Source organism: Dromiciops gliroides, chromosome 2 (assembly GCF_019393635.1).
Source record: "Dromiciops gliroides isolate mDroGli1 chromosome 2, mDroGli1.pri, whole genome shotgun sequence".
NCBI lineage: Eukaryota > Metazoa > Chordata > Mammalia > Microbiotheria > Microbiotheriidae > Dromiciops > Dromiciops gliroides.
In genome coordinates, this window is record NC_057862.1 from 483887325 (window position 1) to 483903251 (window position 15927).

The 15927-nt window shown below is 39.4% G+C and overlaps 1 protein-coding gene across 1 annotated transcript in view; it reads left to right on the plus strand.

The window, feature by feature from the left end:
* VIT (vitrin) overlaps positions 1-15927 on the plus strand; it is a 166879-nt gene that overhangs the window by 17765 nt on the left and 133187 nt on the right. The window contains exon 2 of the mRNA XM_043986033.1: positions 783-852. Within this exon, the coding sequence (XP_043841968.1) occupies positions 801-852 (52 nt within the window). The 5' untranslated portion in view covers positions 783-800. The remainder of the gene's footprint in view (positions 1-782; positions 853-15927) is intronic.

Below are 15927 nucleotides of genomic sequence, written 5' to 3' on the forward strand. Positions count from 1 at the left end.
ACACACATACATGCATATACACATATGTTCATGCATGTATACATACATACACACATATAATTTGGTCTTCTTGCAATGTACATACTATTGTACAAATCAAAAAACTGAGGCTTTGTATTCCAGTGACTTGACTGTCCTATCTCTGGAAACTAGTGTCAGAGGCAGAATATGGATCTAAGTCTCCCTGACTTGGAATCCAACACTAACTACTGCCTCATGCTACCTGCTCTTATATAAGTATAGGTATAGTATAAGTAAGGAGAAGCAAAGGTTCACAGAATCCTTAGCTCAGCCCTTTGAGCACCAAATAATGAGAAAGGCATGGCAGACCACCACATAGCTCACCCAGCTAATATATTTTTAGACCAATAGGTTCCCAATGCTGGCAACGATGTTTATTTCTCAAGACAGAACCCCGAGATGCTCCCAGAAATAAGCACAGCATCTTGCTGGCCTATTTCCAAACCTGGTCTGGTATTTTGCTGAGACTGACTTTTTCCACTGTCTCATTGTTTGATCCAAGGAAAGGACAGGGACCCAAAAGAAGTGGCAAAGAGGCCAATGGCTCCAGTTGGCATGTCTAGCTTAGGATAGCTACTGTGTGTGCCAGAAACACAGGCCATCTGCTATCTCAGCATGACATGTACTAGAGGACACAACTTGGGATCCTGGGGCTCCAGAGGACAATGTCGAGTGATATAGCTGATTCTCTATCATTAAGCAAGCTAAAATTCCGAACTTCTGGCTGAAATGTTGTGGTGTTATTGTTTCTTCCTCTCCAGGGTGCCATTCTGATATTTATGGGAATTGCTGTTCTCGCTATGAAGGCATCTGTTATTGAAATGTTCCTTGGTAAGTACTTTTATATGTGTATCTGGATGCACTCATAACATTTTCCTAAGAACTGAGGGGAAAAAACAAGCCAAAAAAGTTTTAAAACTAAAAAATATTGCATAAACACTATTGTAAGTCTTTTCAAGATAAACATTCTGGGAGAAAGTTGTAAGAGAGAATGTTAACTGCATATTTGATTAGTTTTATGTGCTATTCATCTACCTACCCAGAAACACAGAGTTGCGATTGTTGATTGGTTACTTGATTGCTTGTACTTCAATTTAGTCCAGCTAATCTTTGCAGGGCAACACATTTCTAGGTTAAAGCTCTGAAAACCTTTTTGCTCCCATCCCATCTGCCATGCAGTAAACATTTATTAAGCACCTACTATGTGGTAGACACTGAAGGAGATCTAAAAATAAATTAGGCATAGCCACCTATGGGCATCACTGCCTATTGGACAACTAGGTAGCACAGTGATAGAGTGCCAGGCCTGGAGCCAGGAAGACTCAACTTCCTGCGTTCAAATCTGGCCTCAGACATTTACTAGCTGGGTGACCCTAGGAAAGTCATTTAATGCTGTTTGCCTCAGTTTCCTCATCTGTAAAATGAGTAAAGATACTCCAGTATCTTTGCCAAGAAAACCCTAAATGGAGTCATGAAGAGTTGGACACAACTGAAAAACTACTAAACAACAAAATAGCCACCACACTCCAAGGAGCTCATGTTCTCGGTGGGGGGGGGGGGCGGAGGGAGCAGTATATACACAGAAACAGGGCCTGAGTTAAAAACCTGACTCCTCCACTTAGCACTCAATTTCCTCATCTTTCAAATGAGGAGGTTGGACTGAATAACCTCTAAGGTCCTTTCCCACTCTAAGTCGACGATAATGTTATGTATACTATAAGGTAGAGAGTAACACTTTTGCAGTGGCTGTCCCCCACATCTGGAATGCACCCATTTCTTACCTCTGCTTTTTAGAATCCCTGGATTCCTTCCCAATTTAGCAACAGTGCCACCTTCTGCCTGAAGCCTTTCCTGATCCCCCAAAGGCCAGTTTCCTCTCCCCCAAAACTATTTTGCATTAATTCTTCATATCTTTTGTATTTACTTATGCATGAAGAAGGGGTACTCCCACCCACCCCCAATTAATGCAATCACAGAAGGCCCAGACAGATGGATTGAACCAATCACTCAAGAGTGTTAACTAGTTATGAACAAGTCCTTAATAAATTTAGGAGGAATGAAATGTTTTGATCTTTGGATTAAGATAGATGATAGGGCAGCTAGGTGGCGCAGTGGATAGAGCACCAGCCCTGGATTCAGGAGGACCTGAATTCAAATCCGGCCTCGGACACTTAACACTTAGTAGCTGTGTGACCCTGGGCAAGTCACTTAACCCCAATTGTCCCGCAAAAAAAAAAAAAAAAGATAGATGATAGTCACATGTCTTGTGATTGGCTGAAAGAGTCAGATACACCTCTTGGCCTATGTATAACACAGAAAATGAGTTTTTAAAAATCTCAGTACAGTAGCAGTGGTTTGAGTAGTGGCCAAATCCAGTAGTGACAGACTCCTGAAAGATAGTTGCTTGGGTAGGGAGGGGAGAGGCGGGGAGGAGTAAGAAGATCAAATTTTTCTCCTCCAACCCTTGTCCCTGTAGTAACTTTGTAAATTTCAGATGTTTAGAAGATCTGGAGTTTCCATCAAAATCCATAGCACTATCCCCACCTGACAACAGCATCTGCATCGGGAGCTAAGAGAGACTTGAAGGACAAACTGGAAACATGGGGGAAAGGTCACATGAAGACTCTATGAGGGTACCAATGCTCACTCTCTGGCGCAGCAGAGAACTATACCTAAAGAAAACTTCATGGGGCTTCTCTAATGGGAGGAAAGTCCTTCCAGTAAACAAAAGTATTGAGTTTATCTTTTGAGTGCATGTGAACTCTAAGTTTGAGCCCACTCTCCCCAAAGATCTAGTATCTACAAAAGGAAAGTTACTCCCACTTTGGGGAGATATTTCTATAACAACTCTTCTTCCTATACTTGCTTAGTAAGAGTGAATACCCAGTTTCTTTTCAATCTATTTTCCTCTAATTTTGATATTTTATCTTTTATTTATTGGATTTTTGTAAATAGTATTTTATTTTTTAATTACATGTAAAGATCGTTATCAACATTCATTTTATAAGATTTTGAGTTTCAAATTTTTTCTCCCTCCCTTCCATCCCCCCTCTCAGAGATGTCAAGCAATCTTATATAGGTTATATATTTGCAATCATGTTCCACATTAGTCATGTTTTGAAAGAAGAAACTGAACAAAAGGGAAAAGCCACAAAAAAGAAGTGAAAGCAGTATGCTTTGATCTGTATTTAAACTCCATAGTTCTTCTTTGGATGTGAAGAGCATTTTCCATGGTTAAGTCTTTTGGAATTGTCTTGAGTCATTATGTTACTGAGAAAAGCTAAGTCAATCATAGTTGATCATTGCACAATGTTGCTGTTACTGTGTATGATGTTCTGTTTCTACTCACTTCACTCACCATCAGTTCATGTAAGTCCAGGTTTTTCTGAAATCAACCTGCCCATAATTTCTTGTAGCACAATAGTATTCCATTATATTCATATATGATAACTTGTTCAGCCATTCCCCAATTAATGGGAATCCCTTCAATTTCCAAGTCTTTGCCACCACAAAAAGAGCTGCTATAAATATTTTGTACATGTAGGTCCTTTTCCATTTTTATGATCTCTTTGTGATACGAAGCTAGTAGTGTTAATACCCTCAACCTCTCAGAGTTTTACCTAGAACCTTAAAGGAATGGTATTGAGCTTTCCTATAGGGACCTGGGCCCATCAATGCAAGTGGGAGTTGGGGAATGAGCTCAGGGAGGAGAGTAAATTCTCATATATAAACATTGTCCTCCTTACACATCTATCCTTAGAACTTAACATAGTGACTAGTATACAGTACATGTTTAATAAATGATTGATTTAGGCAAAGGAGGGATTCAGACAAAGTGCTCTAGGAATACCAAAGGTTAGATAACGTTTTCAACAAGCAGGTAAGGAAGGAATTAGAGGAGACTTGAAGGACAATGAGATTCTGAAAGGTGGAGATAAAAAGAGAGTTCATTATAGGCATAGGGGAATAGCCTGGTCAAAGGCAGAATACGGCATGCTGAGCTTGGGAGACAACTAGTCTACTAGCATAAAGGAAAGCAAAGTGAAGTAATGCTAGAAAAAAAAAAACCCTAACTATCAGGACAGAGGTGAAGGGACCTTACTCAGAGTGTCTGAGGTAGAGACTAGGGAAATTATAGGGAAACATTAGGTATCAAATAGTCAAAAGTATCTAAGGCACCCCTGCCCCAGCCACAGCCAGAAGGGTTCTACTTCCATTTAACCCTGAGGCAGCTCACTCAGCACTACCCAGCCTGGCCAGCTCCGTCTCCTTTGATACCCTCCGCCAGGGGCACCTTCTCCATATTGTGAAATCCTAAGTAGAATCTTACTGTCCCAGGGCACTCAGGACCTGAACCAGGAAAGGAAGAGTGAAAGCCTATGTCTCAGGAAACCCTGAATGAGGCTTTACAATTTGGCCTGAGACCAGGCCAGTTTATTAAACAAATATTAGAAGCTGGCAGCATACCAATGATTAATTTGGACAACAAAAGAGAAACCTATCATCTTCAGACTCTTAAAAATTTTGCCCCCTTCTTGTTTTTAAAAACAACACTAAAAGCCCTTGCTCATACACCTCATTAGCCATTCACCCAAGAAACTTTGCAAGTGTTCTCCTGGCATTTCCCATTTGTCTCCTTCTTCCGCCCTGTCAAATTAACACCTACATTTCACTTCTTAGTACCTTTATTCACTCATTCCTAACAAGATGGAGACAGCTCTGGTCAGTTGGTGGGATTTTCCTAAAGGCTTTCAGTCTAATATACAATCACATCACAAACACATGCCACAATGATCAAATAAAAAAAAAATACCTCTTCTTTCCTCTGTACTTACACATACTCCCTCATCTCTCACCTCTCAGCCCGTCTTTCCTGACTTCTTTCTTCCCTTCTCTGTCATCCTCTGCCACCCAAGCTGTCCTTGATGCTAGGATCCTGTCAAGATGAAAGAAAGTATGAGAGACAAGGAGATCAGAGTCCAGCTCTCCAAAGCTAAAGTCTTTCAGAAGTGAGGCTTTCAGATAATAAAATAATACAATGGTTCTTTTTTGAAAACATTGTAAAGACATGTAACATTATCTTTGTGTGTATGTATGTGCATACATATGCACATACATATATATACATACACACACATATATATGTATACAAATATATGTATGTGTATATGGCAAACAGGCCTTTAAGAAATAGAAATAGAGATAGCTATGGATATGGATGTGGATATGGATATAGCTCAGTTTTCCATATTCTTCCTTTGACCAGGCTGCTCCCCATACCTGTTTTTTTGGTTTTGGTTTTTGAAGGGCAACAGGGGTTAAGTGACTTGCCCAGGGTCACATAGCTAGTAAGTGTCAAGTGTCTGAGGCCGGATTTAAACTCAGGTCTTCCTGAATCCGGGGCTGGTGTTTTATCCACTGTGCCACCTAGCTGCCTCCTACTCCCCTATACTTATAATTAATTCTCTTTATCTCTACCTTTCAGAATCTCATTGCCCTTCAAATCTCCTCTAATTCCTTCCCTGCCTGCCTATTTGTTGAAAGTGTTATCTAACCTCTGATATTCCTATCATATACATATGGGTATAGATATGGAAGACCTGCTCATTAGAAGGACTTTGGAATTGCGTAGACTTAGAACTGTAAGAAAGCTCAAGGGTCAGCTAATCTAACCCTCTAATTTTATGAATAAGGAAACTAAGGCTCAATGAGGTTGTGACTTGCCCACTGTAGGGTAAGAGATGGTTGAGTAAGGATTTCAATCCAGGTCCTGTGACTTTAAATCAAACATTTTTCCAATGAACCATATTGCTGCCTTTTCCAGAAGAAAAGGAGAAATAAACTTTACACCTAGAAGAGAATTTAAATGTCATCTAGTTCACGAGCTTGGCCCCAAAGAAGAGATTAAGAAAATAAATTTCTTTTTTTTTCTTTTTCTTTTTTTTCCATTTTGGGAGATGTGGGGGACTATGGGTGTGAGACATTACATACAGTGACATGCTCTAGTCTTGTGTGTATTCATTTTGCTGAACTCCTTCCCCTTCCCTCATTTCTTTTTTAGTCATTTTTACAGGATAGATCACAGAGTAAGGAAGGAGGAAAACCTTTATTCTGAAATGAGGGTGATGCAAGAACAAATGACATCAATAAAAATTAAAAATAAATTAACATGATCTCTAAGGGCCCTTCTAGTTCTTATATTATTTAGTTGAGCCCCCTCATCTCAGGGATAAAGACTCACATCTCTGAGAATTTAAAATAAAAGGACCTTTGTTTCAATTCTAGCTCTGCAACTTACTATCTTGGGCAAGTCACAACTCCCCTGAAGCTCAGCTTCTTCCTCTCCAAAGTGAGAGGATTGGACTAGATGTCCTCTGACATTTAAATTTTTGATCCTATGATTCTATGATGTAAACTGACTTGTTGTTCTGTCCTTTCAGTCCTGTCCAACTCTTTGTGACCCCATCTGGAGTTTTTTAGCAAAGAAACTAGAGTGGTTTGCCACTCCGTCTCCAGCTCATTTTACAGATGAGGAAACTGAGGCAAACAAGATTAAGTGACTTGCCCAGGATCACATAGCTAGTAAGTTTCTGAAGTTGGTTTTGAACTCAGGTCTTCCTGACTCCAGGCCCAGCATTCTATCCATTGTGCCACCTAACTTCCCCATGGACAGTTCAATCTGGATTGGCAAAGCCAAAGCTAGAATTTGCATTCTCTGACTCCAAATCTAGGATATTCTCACCAGACTACTGATGCTGCAAAGCATTTTGAAGAGCATAGGCCTTCAGAGTTATCATTCAACATCCACTCTAAATGATGTCACACAAAACTGTTAACTGTTTAATAATTAATGTGTTAGATTTATATATTGGCCCTCAACCTTCCTTCTAAATACTAAGATACACAAAGATGTTGTTGATTGAATCTTTAATGGATGCTTATCAAAAATATAATTTGCTTTATGTAGGTCAGGCTGACAGCCCATTTGAGTTGATAGAAGCATATAGCTCATAGCTTATATAGCTCATAGCTTATATAGCTCATAGCTTATATAGCTCATAGCTTATATAGCTCATAGCTTATATAGCTCATAGCTTATATAGCTCATAGCTTATATAGCTCATAGCTTATATAGCTCATAGCTTATATAGCTCATAGCTTATATAGCTCATAGCTTATATAGCTCATAGCTTATATAGCTCATAGCTTATATAGCTCATAGCTTATATAGCTCATAGCTTATATAGCTCATAGCTTATATAGCTCATAGCTTATATAGCTCATAGCTTATATAGCTCATAGCTTATATAGCTCATAGCTTATATAGCTCATAGCTTATATAGCTCATAGCTTATATAGCTCATAGCTTATATAGCTCATAGCTTATATAGCTCATAGCTTATATAGCTCATAGCTTATATAGCTCATAGCTTATATAGCTCATAGCTTATATAGCTCATAGCTTATATAGCTCATAGCTTATATAGCTCATAGCTTATATAGCTCATAGCTTATATAGCTCATAGCTTATATAGCTCATAGCTTATATAGCTCATAGCTTATATAGCTCATAGCTTATATAGCTCATAGCTTATATAGCTCATAGCTTATATAGCTCATAGCTTATATAGCTCATAGCTTATATAGCTCATAGCTTATATAGCTCATAGCTTATATAGCTCATAGCTTATATAGCTCATAGCTTATATAGCTCATAGCTTATATAGCTCATAGCTTATATAGCTCATAGCTTATATAGCTCATAGCTTATATAGCTCATAGCTTATATAGCTCATAGCTTATATAGCTCATAGCTTATATAGCTCATAGCTTATATAGCTCATAGCTTATATAGCTCATAGCTTATATAGCTCATAGCTTATATAGCTCATAGCTTATATAGCTCATAGCTTATATAGCTCATAGCTTATATAGCTCATAGCTTATATAGCTCATAGCTTATATAGCTTATAGCTTATATAGCTTATAGCTTATAGCTGAAAGTGATGTTAGAGGTCCTCTAGTCCAAACCTTTGGTTTTATAGGGGAGGAATATGAGGGTAAATGTCACTTTTCTTATGCAATTTATCCATTGAGACCCCTCTTATAAGCAATGTGTACAGTTTATTTATGTCTGTTTTGTAAGCCTTTTTATGAGGGAGGAAATGGGATATAGTGGTAAGATCATTATATTGGGAATTAGAAAAGTTGAATTCTATTCCTGACATTTCCCCTAATTAGCCGTATGAAACAAAATAAGTCATTTCAACTCTCTGGGCCTCATTTTCTTCATCTGTCAAATGAAGAAATCAGTCTAAATTTCCCACCTTTCAAATTCTATCACTTGAAGTATCATTTACAAATAATCAGACAGAAATCAGATGTGGTGAACTAGCATTTATTAAACACTTGCTATATGCCAGGCACAGTGTAAGGATTGTAGATACAAAGAAAGGCCAAAAAAAGGGAGGTGGGGAGAGCCTTGCTCTCAGGGAGTTCATTATGAAGTCTAAAGGGGAGACAAAATATGCAAAAAAAAAATGGACAGACAAAAAAAAGATAAATTATGGGGTGGGTAGGTAGTCTAAGAAGGAGAGTGCTAAGATTAAGGAGAACTAGGAAGCATTGTACTGTGATGAAAAGAGAGTTGAATGCAGAGCCAAAAAGACTTGGGTTCAATTTATGCCTCTGACACATACTGGCTGTGTGACCCTTCGCAAGTCACTAAACCGTTCGTTGTTCTAGTCAACACAAGTGAAAGAAAAGGTACTGACCTATATTAGAAGAGAGAGTTTCATCACCCAAGAGTTGCCTATACCAATGAAATCACAGGTCCAGTCCCTATCATGGAAATTTGGATCCTAAAGGACATTAGTGATCATTTAGTCCAACTATATCTGAAAAGAATCCCTTTTGCAAGATACCTGACAAGTGACCATCCAGTCTGTTTGAATACCTCCAATGATGGGGAACCCACTGCCTCCCTAGCCAGTCCATGTAACTTTTGGACAATTCTAATTTTTAGTACATTATTCCTGGCATCAAGTCTCAATCTGCCTCTTGACAATTTCCATCGATTACTCTTAGTTTCTCCCTCTCTCCTTCCCCTTCCCCTTTCCTCTCCCCTTTCTCCCTTCTCCCTCCTCCCTCCCTTTTCCCCTTCCCACTCCCCCTCCCCCTCCACTCATTTCTCTTTTTCTGCGTTAATTATCTCCAGTTCTTTCAATTGATTCTCACATGGCACAAATTCAAGCTACTTCGTTAACCATGATTGCCTTTTCCTGGGCATTCACTAGGTTATCAATGGGATCCCCGGAACTGAGTACCATACTGCAGATGAGGCCAAGTAGAATAGGATTATCACCTTCTTATTCCAGTGTCCAAGGTCAAATGTAACCCAAGGTCAAATCATCTCTTTCAGCTGCCACATCACTCTATTGAGTCATATTGTTTATTAAAGACATTTGTCATTATCCCTATTTGGAAAGCATTATGGATCATAGCTATCATTTATTTGAATCATAAGTTTAGGGCTAGAAGGAACATCTAGATTTCATTCACTTCAACTCTTTCATTTTATAGATGAGAAAACTGAGGCTTGAGGTGGTAAGTGATTTAACTAAGGTCACACAAGTAGTAAGTAGCAGAACACCAAATCACAACACCAAATCTTTGTCTATGAACATAAACCAATATACCCTCCTCTCTCCATTACTAAGACAATGATTTCAGAAAATAAACAGCATAAATCCCTCTTTGCTGCTAAGAGTTCTATCGGCCTCAATAGGACCAGTGTTTAAAAATCCATGAAATCATCCTAGATATATTTACTCTTCATTCTATTTTTCTAGGTTTTTTTTAGCCAGAGTGGCCAAATAATGATTCACACACACGCACACCCCTCTCCATCATCAGTAGTGAGGAGATTGTTTTCAGATGGGTCACCGCTTTGAACCTTCCATTAAACACTGGCAACTCTGTCATTGTTGCATAGACTCAGCTGGGCCTCTTAGAAAAGGAAAAATTAGGCCGATTTCCTTTCAACCAAACTCCGCATGCAATTTACCATCTCCAATTTAGCAAGAGAGTTCTTATTCAGGAAGGATGAAGAAAGATTTGCTCTAGGGCATGAGCACATTAGGAGGCCTTCCCTGGTCAGCTAGCTGCCTGAAGAGTGGTTTCAAAAGAGTCTTTAATTAATAAGCCTGGATTGCTGGAGTCAGAGCCAGTGTCCCACCAAAAATAACAACCCAACTCACCACTACTGTTAAACTGAACCCAACCATGAGCATTTGCAACTTGGAGGAATTTCTGTGACAAAATATGAGTAATCCTGGGGGGCAGAAGACCTTCATGAAAGCACTTTCAGTCCTAATGATAGCAAGACATAGAAACCACAGGCCACAGGAGGGCTCACAGAAGCAGATTGACAGTTTTTTCAGTGACCACAAGGATGGCAACTGATTTTCCCCCAAACTCTGGTATAATTGCACATGATCAACTCCTTACCAAAAAAAATAAATAAAATACTCATTTAGTACTTGTTTCATTTAAAATACACTCTAGAATTCTAGATATAGAGCACTCATTCAATTCATTGCAGTAAACTTTTTTTTTTTTAGTGAGGCAATTGGGGTTAAGTGACTTGCCCAGGGTCACACAGCTAGTAAGTGTTAAGTGTCTGAGGTCGAATTTGAACTCAGGTACTCCTCACTCCAGGGCCGGTGCTCTATCAACTGCACCATCTAGCTGCCCCTGCAGTAAACATTTATAAAAGATCTAACACAGACCTTGCTCTAACACAATTTATGTGTGACCATGGGCAAGTCATGGAACCTCTCTGGCTTTCAGTTTCCTCATCTGTAAAAGCATGCTGGACTCTATGGCCTGTAAGGTCCCTTTTAGCTCTAAATTTATAATCTAATAATCTAATGGAAAACATACTCACATATCAGAATTTTACCAGGGAAAAGAAGACACGGATAAAGGAGAGGTCCAGACAGAATGCTATCTGAAGGAGGGAGATGTTATTTTCATTTGGGGTAGATGGGCAAGTACTTGAGATTTGAAATATAGATATCCACAGCTGGAGACAGAGGGAGGAAAAGACTATCTAGTCCAGGCATGGGGAATATTGTGAGCAAAAGCACAGAGAATCACTAACACCGGATGAAAAACAAGAGTGCAGTGATTTGGTTTGGGCTGAAGAAAGAACACATAGAGGGGAATTCTATGATTTAAGACTCAAAAGGTTGGTTGGAACCAGACAGTGGAGGTTTCCAAATGCCAAGATCAAGACTATGTATATGTATGTATGTATTATGTATATATGTGTGTGTGTGCGTGTACGTACATGTGTATGTGTATATATGTAGGTATAGGTATGTGTATGTGTACATATGTGTATGTGCATGTGTGTATATATTCACACATCCACACATACATATACACATATCTTTCAATTTTATGTTCACCCTCATCTTAATCTCTAGTACCTCAATACATTCCTTTTTCCCTATTCCCTCAGACACCCATCTTTTCTTAAACTCTTTTCAGCATTTGACACTTGACCACTTCTTTATTGATTATCTATTTATCCCTGGCTTCTATAACATAGCATTGTCATGATTCCTTCTACCTCTCTGACAAAATCAATTCAATTTATAAATGTCTATAGCTGGGAAGAAAGGATTAAGCAAAAGATGTGGTTTTTCAAAGACTAGATAAATAATACATGTTTAAATTGAATTGAAAATAGATTTTATAGTCATCTTCATAGAGATGATCATAAGACTGGATGAGATCCAGGCAAAATTCTAGAACATTATTAAATGTTTATGTTTATGGCACTTAAGGAATGGAAGCAGGTATCTCTAAGGGTCATCATGTCTTCATCAAGAACAGGTATTTGTGTCATTTGAAATTATATGGGAGTGGGGGCATCTAGGTGGTACAGTGGATAATGCACTGGCCCTGGATTCAAGAGGACCTGAGTTCAAATCCAGCCTCAGACACTTGACACTTACTAGCTGTGTGACCCTGTGCAAGTCACTTAACCCTCATTGCCCTTCAAAAAAAAATTTATATGGGAGTGTCTGTCTCTGTTCTAGGTTTTAGGGAAACTTAGCTGGGTTTTCTAATATATTGCTACTTATAAATTAGAGGCTATACCACCAGTCTTTGGCATTACGCATTTATTAAAGCCTATTAAATGTTAGTAAAGAGAGAGCACATGGCTCTGAAAGTTCAGAAGCCCTACATACCTAGGATAGAGGGGAGAGAGAGTGGGTCACATGGCTGCCTCCTTCAGAGTCCCAGGCCAATAGAGCGAGGCAGAGAGAATAAGGTCCCTGCGGTCCAGGCAGGCCTTACCCATTGCTCAAAGCTAATTGGCTAACATCATTCAAATCCATTGGTTTACTGAACTTAGGGTGGTTCATATTAAAACGAGCAGTATATGCTGAGGTCAGAATCCAAAAGATAGACCCTCTGAAGAGAAAGGCTTTCAGATAGGTATGGGTTTGTTTGTTTGTTTTTGTGGGGCAATGAGGGTTAAGTGACTTGCCCAAGGTCACACAGCTAGTGTTAAGTGTCTGAGGTCAGATTTGAACTCAGGTCCTCCTGAATTCAGGGCCAGTGCTTTATCCACTGTGCCACCTAGCTGCCCCTGATAGGTGTGGTTTTAATCTCTATTGTCTCTATTCAGAGTCCAAAGTCCAACTTTTTACTAACTCTGGGCTGGCCTTAAAAGAGGTCAGGAAAGACTCCCTCAAGTGTGTGTGTGTGTGGGGGTGCTCTGAGCACTTTATAATTATTATCTCATTTGATCCTAATAACACCCTCTCCCAGGGTCATACAACTGGTAAGTAACTGAGGTCAGATTTCAACTCAGGTCTTTATAACTTCCAGGAATTCCAGGGGAAGTCTGTGAATATAGTTTAATCTGTTTTTCAGCAAAGTCCTTGCCAAAGTCTCATGCTCCTCTCCTTACTTTTTTAGTTTCTTTGCCTTCCTTCAATGCTCAGTTTTAATCCCACCTTCTTTAGGAAGGCTTTAGTGATTCCCCCTAGTGCCTTCACCCTCCTATGCTCACCTTCCTTCTACTCTACCCATCTTTTGAAAACCTGTGTGTGTACCTTTTACCTATTCCCATTAGAATGTAAGCTACCTGTGTACAGAATTTGTTTTTGCTTTTTCTTTGTATCCCAGACAGCATAGTGCTTGGCACAAAGTAAGCACTTAAGAAATTTTTGTAGGTCTGTTGGCAGATTAGATTTATTCTGGTTAACCTCAAGAGATAGAACCAAGAGCAATGGATGGAAATGATTGAGCCACAGATTTAGATTTGCTTTAAGCACAAACTTCTTCACAATTAGAGCTGTCTAAACTGGAATGGGCTGCCTCCAAAGCTGATGTATTCCCTATCAGCAGAGACTCTATGGCTACTTGTGGGAGAACAGAGTGAAAAAGTGGAAAAGAATTCTTGTTCAAGTGTGGGTTAGACTAGATCATCTCTGAAATCTCTTCCAGCTCGGTTGGTTCTTTGATTCTGCAAAGTACTGAGTTTCCCAAATTCAAGCAGTGATTCGATGATCTTTTGTTGGGAAATGTTGTAGAGATACAGGTTAGACCAGATGAGCTTTGAAGTATCTTCAACTCTAAGATTCTGTGACTGTGATTCTGTGGGAAAGAATCCCTTTTCTCTTCCTTTATATTTCTCACTTCCTTTCTTCTCCCACCTCTCTTATACTCCTTGCCCAACTCCAAAAACAGATATACATGATAATGCTATATAGCCTTAGGTGGGTGTGCTATACATACTTCAGTACTTATATTTTAAAGATCTATGATCACAGGGAGGTGAGTGAACTGTGAACCAATGTATCATACAACCCTCATGAAAAATCCTCATGGTTTGTCAGTTAGGTAACCAAAAAAATTCATCTTCTTGCAGACAACCCTGTGATTAATCTCTCTGAACTCTTTACTAGTCTTTAGATAACAGACATACAATTCACTGCCAGGCCCATACACAAAGCCTTTCCAACTTGGTAGGACTTATTAGAGTTTGTACTCTGTGAACATAGACCTCAAGAAATCAAGGCTATTTGTGCACCTCAATGAAGGATGACAATTAGCCTTCTTGATTGTCAGGATTTAATATGTTACCAAACAAAGTATGACTCTACATCATAGGCAGATTTGATGGGCAGTTGAAAATGTATCCCATATGTGGTATATTTCTTTCCATTCTCTTTCAGTTCTCTCTAGAACAGTTCATAGAATAGTGAATATGGTGTTTTGTTTTGCTTTGCTTTGCTTTGCTTTTTCATGCACAAACATAACACACAAATAAGATGAGTAGTAATAGTGGATTGTGGATTGACTCTGGTCCCATTATCTAAGGGCCAGGTGTATTCCATTTCATTCCTCCCCCACAGTTTGCCAGTACCCTAGAGCAGAAGTGACAAACAGAACTGAATTCCTCCCTCAACACTAATTGCCACCTAAATCAGATAAAAATGTAATTGGGAATCATTTAACAACAAAAAAAATGCAATAAAACATAGATAATATTTTAAACCTAAGTCAATACATAGCTTACAGGGATCCTTATACTGGTTTGGTGGCCCTCATTTCTATTTGAGTTTTATACCACTCCCCTAGAGGGTTGTGGAATCTCTTATTCTCTGCCTTTGGCTAGAGCACTCAAACAATTGCAATCCCCTAATTTTAGGAGTTCAAGCTCCTTAGGTCTATTTAATCATTCTATAGTTAGATAACCTTTTTTTTTGGTGGGGCAATAGGGGTTAAATGACTTGCCCAGGATCACACAGCTAGTAAGTGTCAAGTGTCTGAGACTGAATTTGAACTCAGGTCCTCCTGAATCCAGGGCCAGTGCTTTATCCACTGCGCCACCTAGCTGCCCCCAAGATAAGCTTTTATAGAGAAATTTACTTCAAAAAGATAGTGAGAAAAGCCTAGGAACATTTCCCACCAACACCTTGTCATACTGCCACCCCTGTCCTACACATGCGTGCGCACACACACACACACACACACACACACACACACACACACACACACACACACACACCCCTTAGTCTCTGGGGATGGATGGAAGGAGGATTAGGTTCACAGCTTAACTCAGGTCCTACATAACATCAGTCCCACTAAGTTAAAGTCCAAAACTGGCCCTTCCCCCTTCCCCCTTCCCAGCCATGACTTTTCAGGGCTTCTCTGTTGGTCTGGCTGCAATATCCACCCTGTAATCCTGAACTCCAAGAGTACCATTTCTTAAGTTTTAGGTCCAGGACCCCATTTTCTGCACTAAAAATTGAAAAGGACAAACAAAACAGACCAAAAAAATGAGCAGCCCATTTCTTGAGGCTATGTGGATTCCCCGCCTGACAACATTGTGCCATCTTCTGTGAGTGAGGCATTTGTTCACCCCTGGACAATTCAAGAGTGAGAGAGCAAATGTGCATAGTTGGTAGATTTAAAGATATAGACAGTTCTGGCTACACAGCCAGGGGAAAAAAGACTGCTTCCAACCATGCGGTTGACCACTGCAGAATATTCATAAATGCATCTGTCCTCCTTGTCTCCCAGAAACGGGTCCCTGGCACCTCTGTCTCAGGTAATCTAGGATTGCACCAAATCCCATCACTTTAGTATCATTTAAAATTTTGCTTTGTTAGGTTCACCAGAAGAATGGGAATACGAGGTATATCTTTAGAGAATAAAATTTTTGAAAACTGTAACTTGGGAATATGGTCTGTTGCCATAACGGTTTATTGTAGAGTCAGCCCCTGACTGCTTCTACCTCATGAAAAGATTCATGCATCTCAAAGAGCTGTTGAATGATCCTCTCCTCTTACATTCTTGGTTGAAGAATATGGTAAT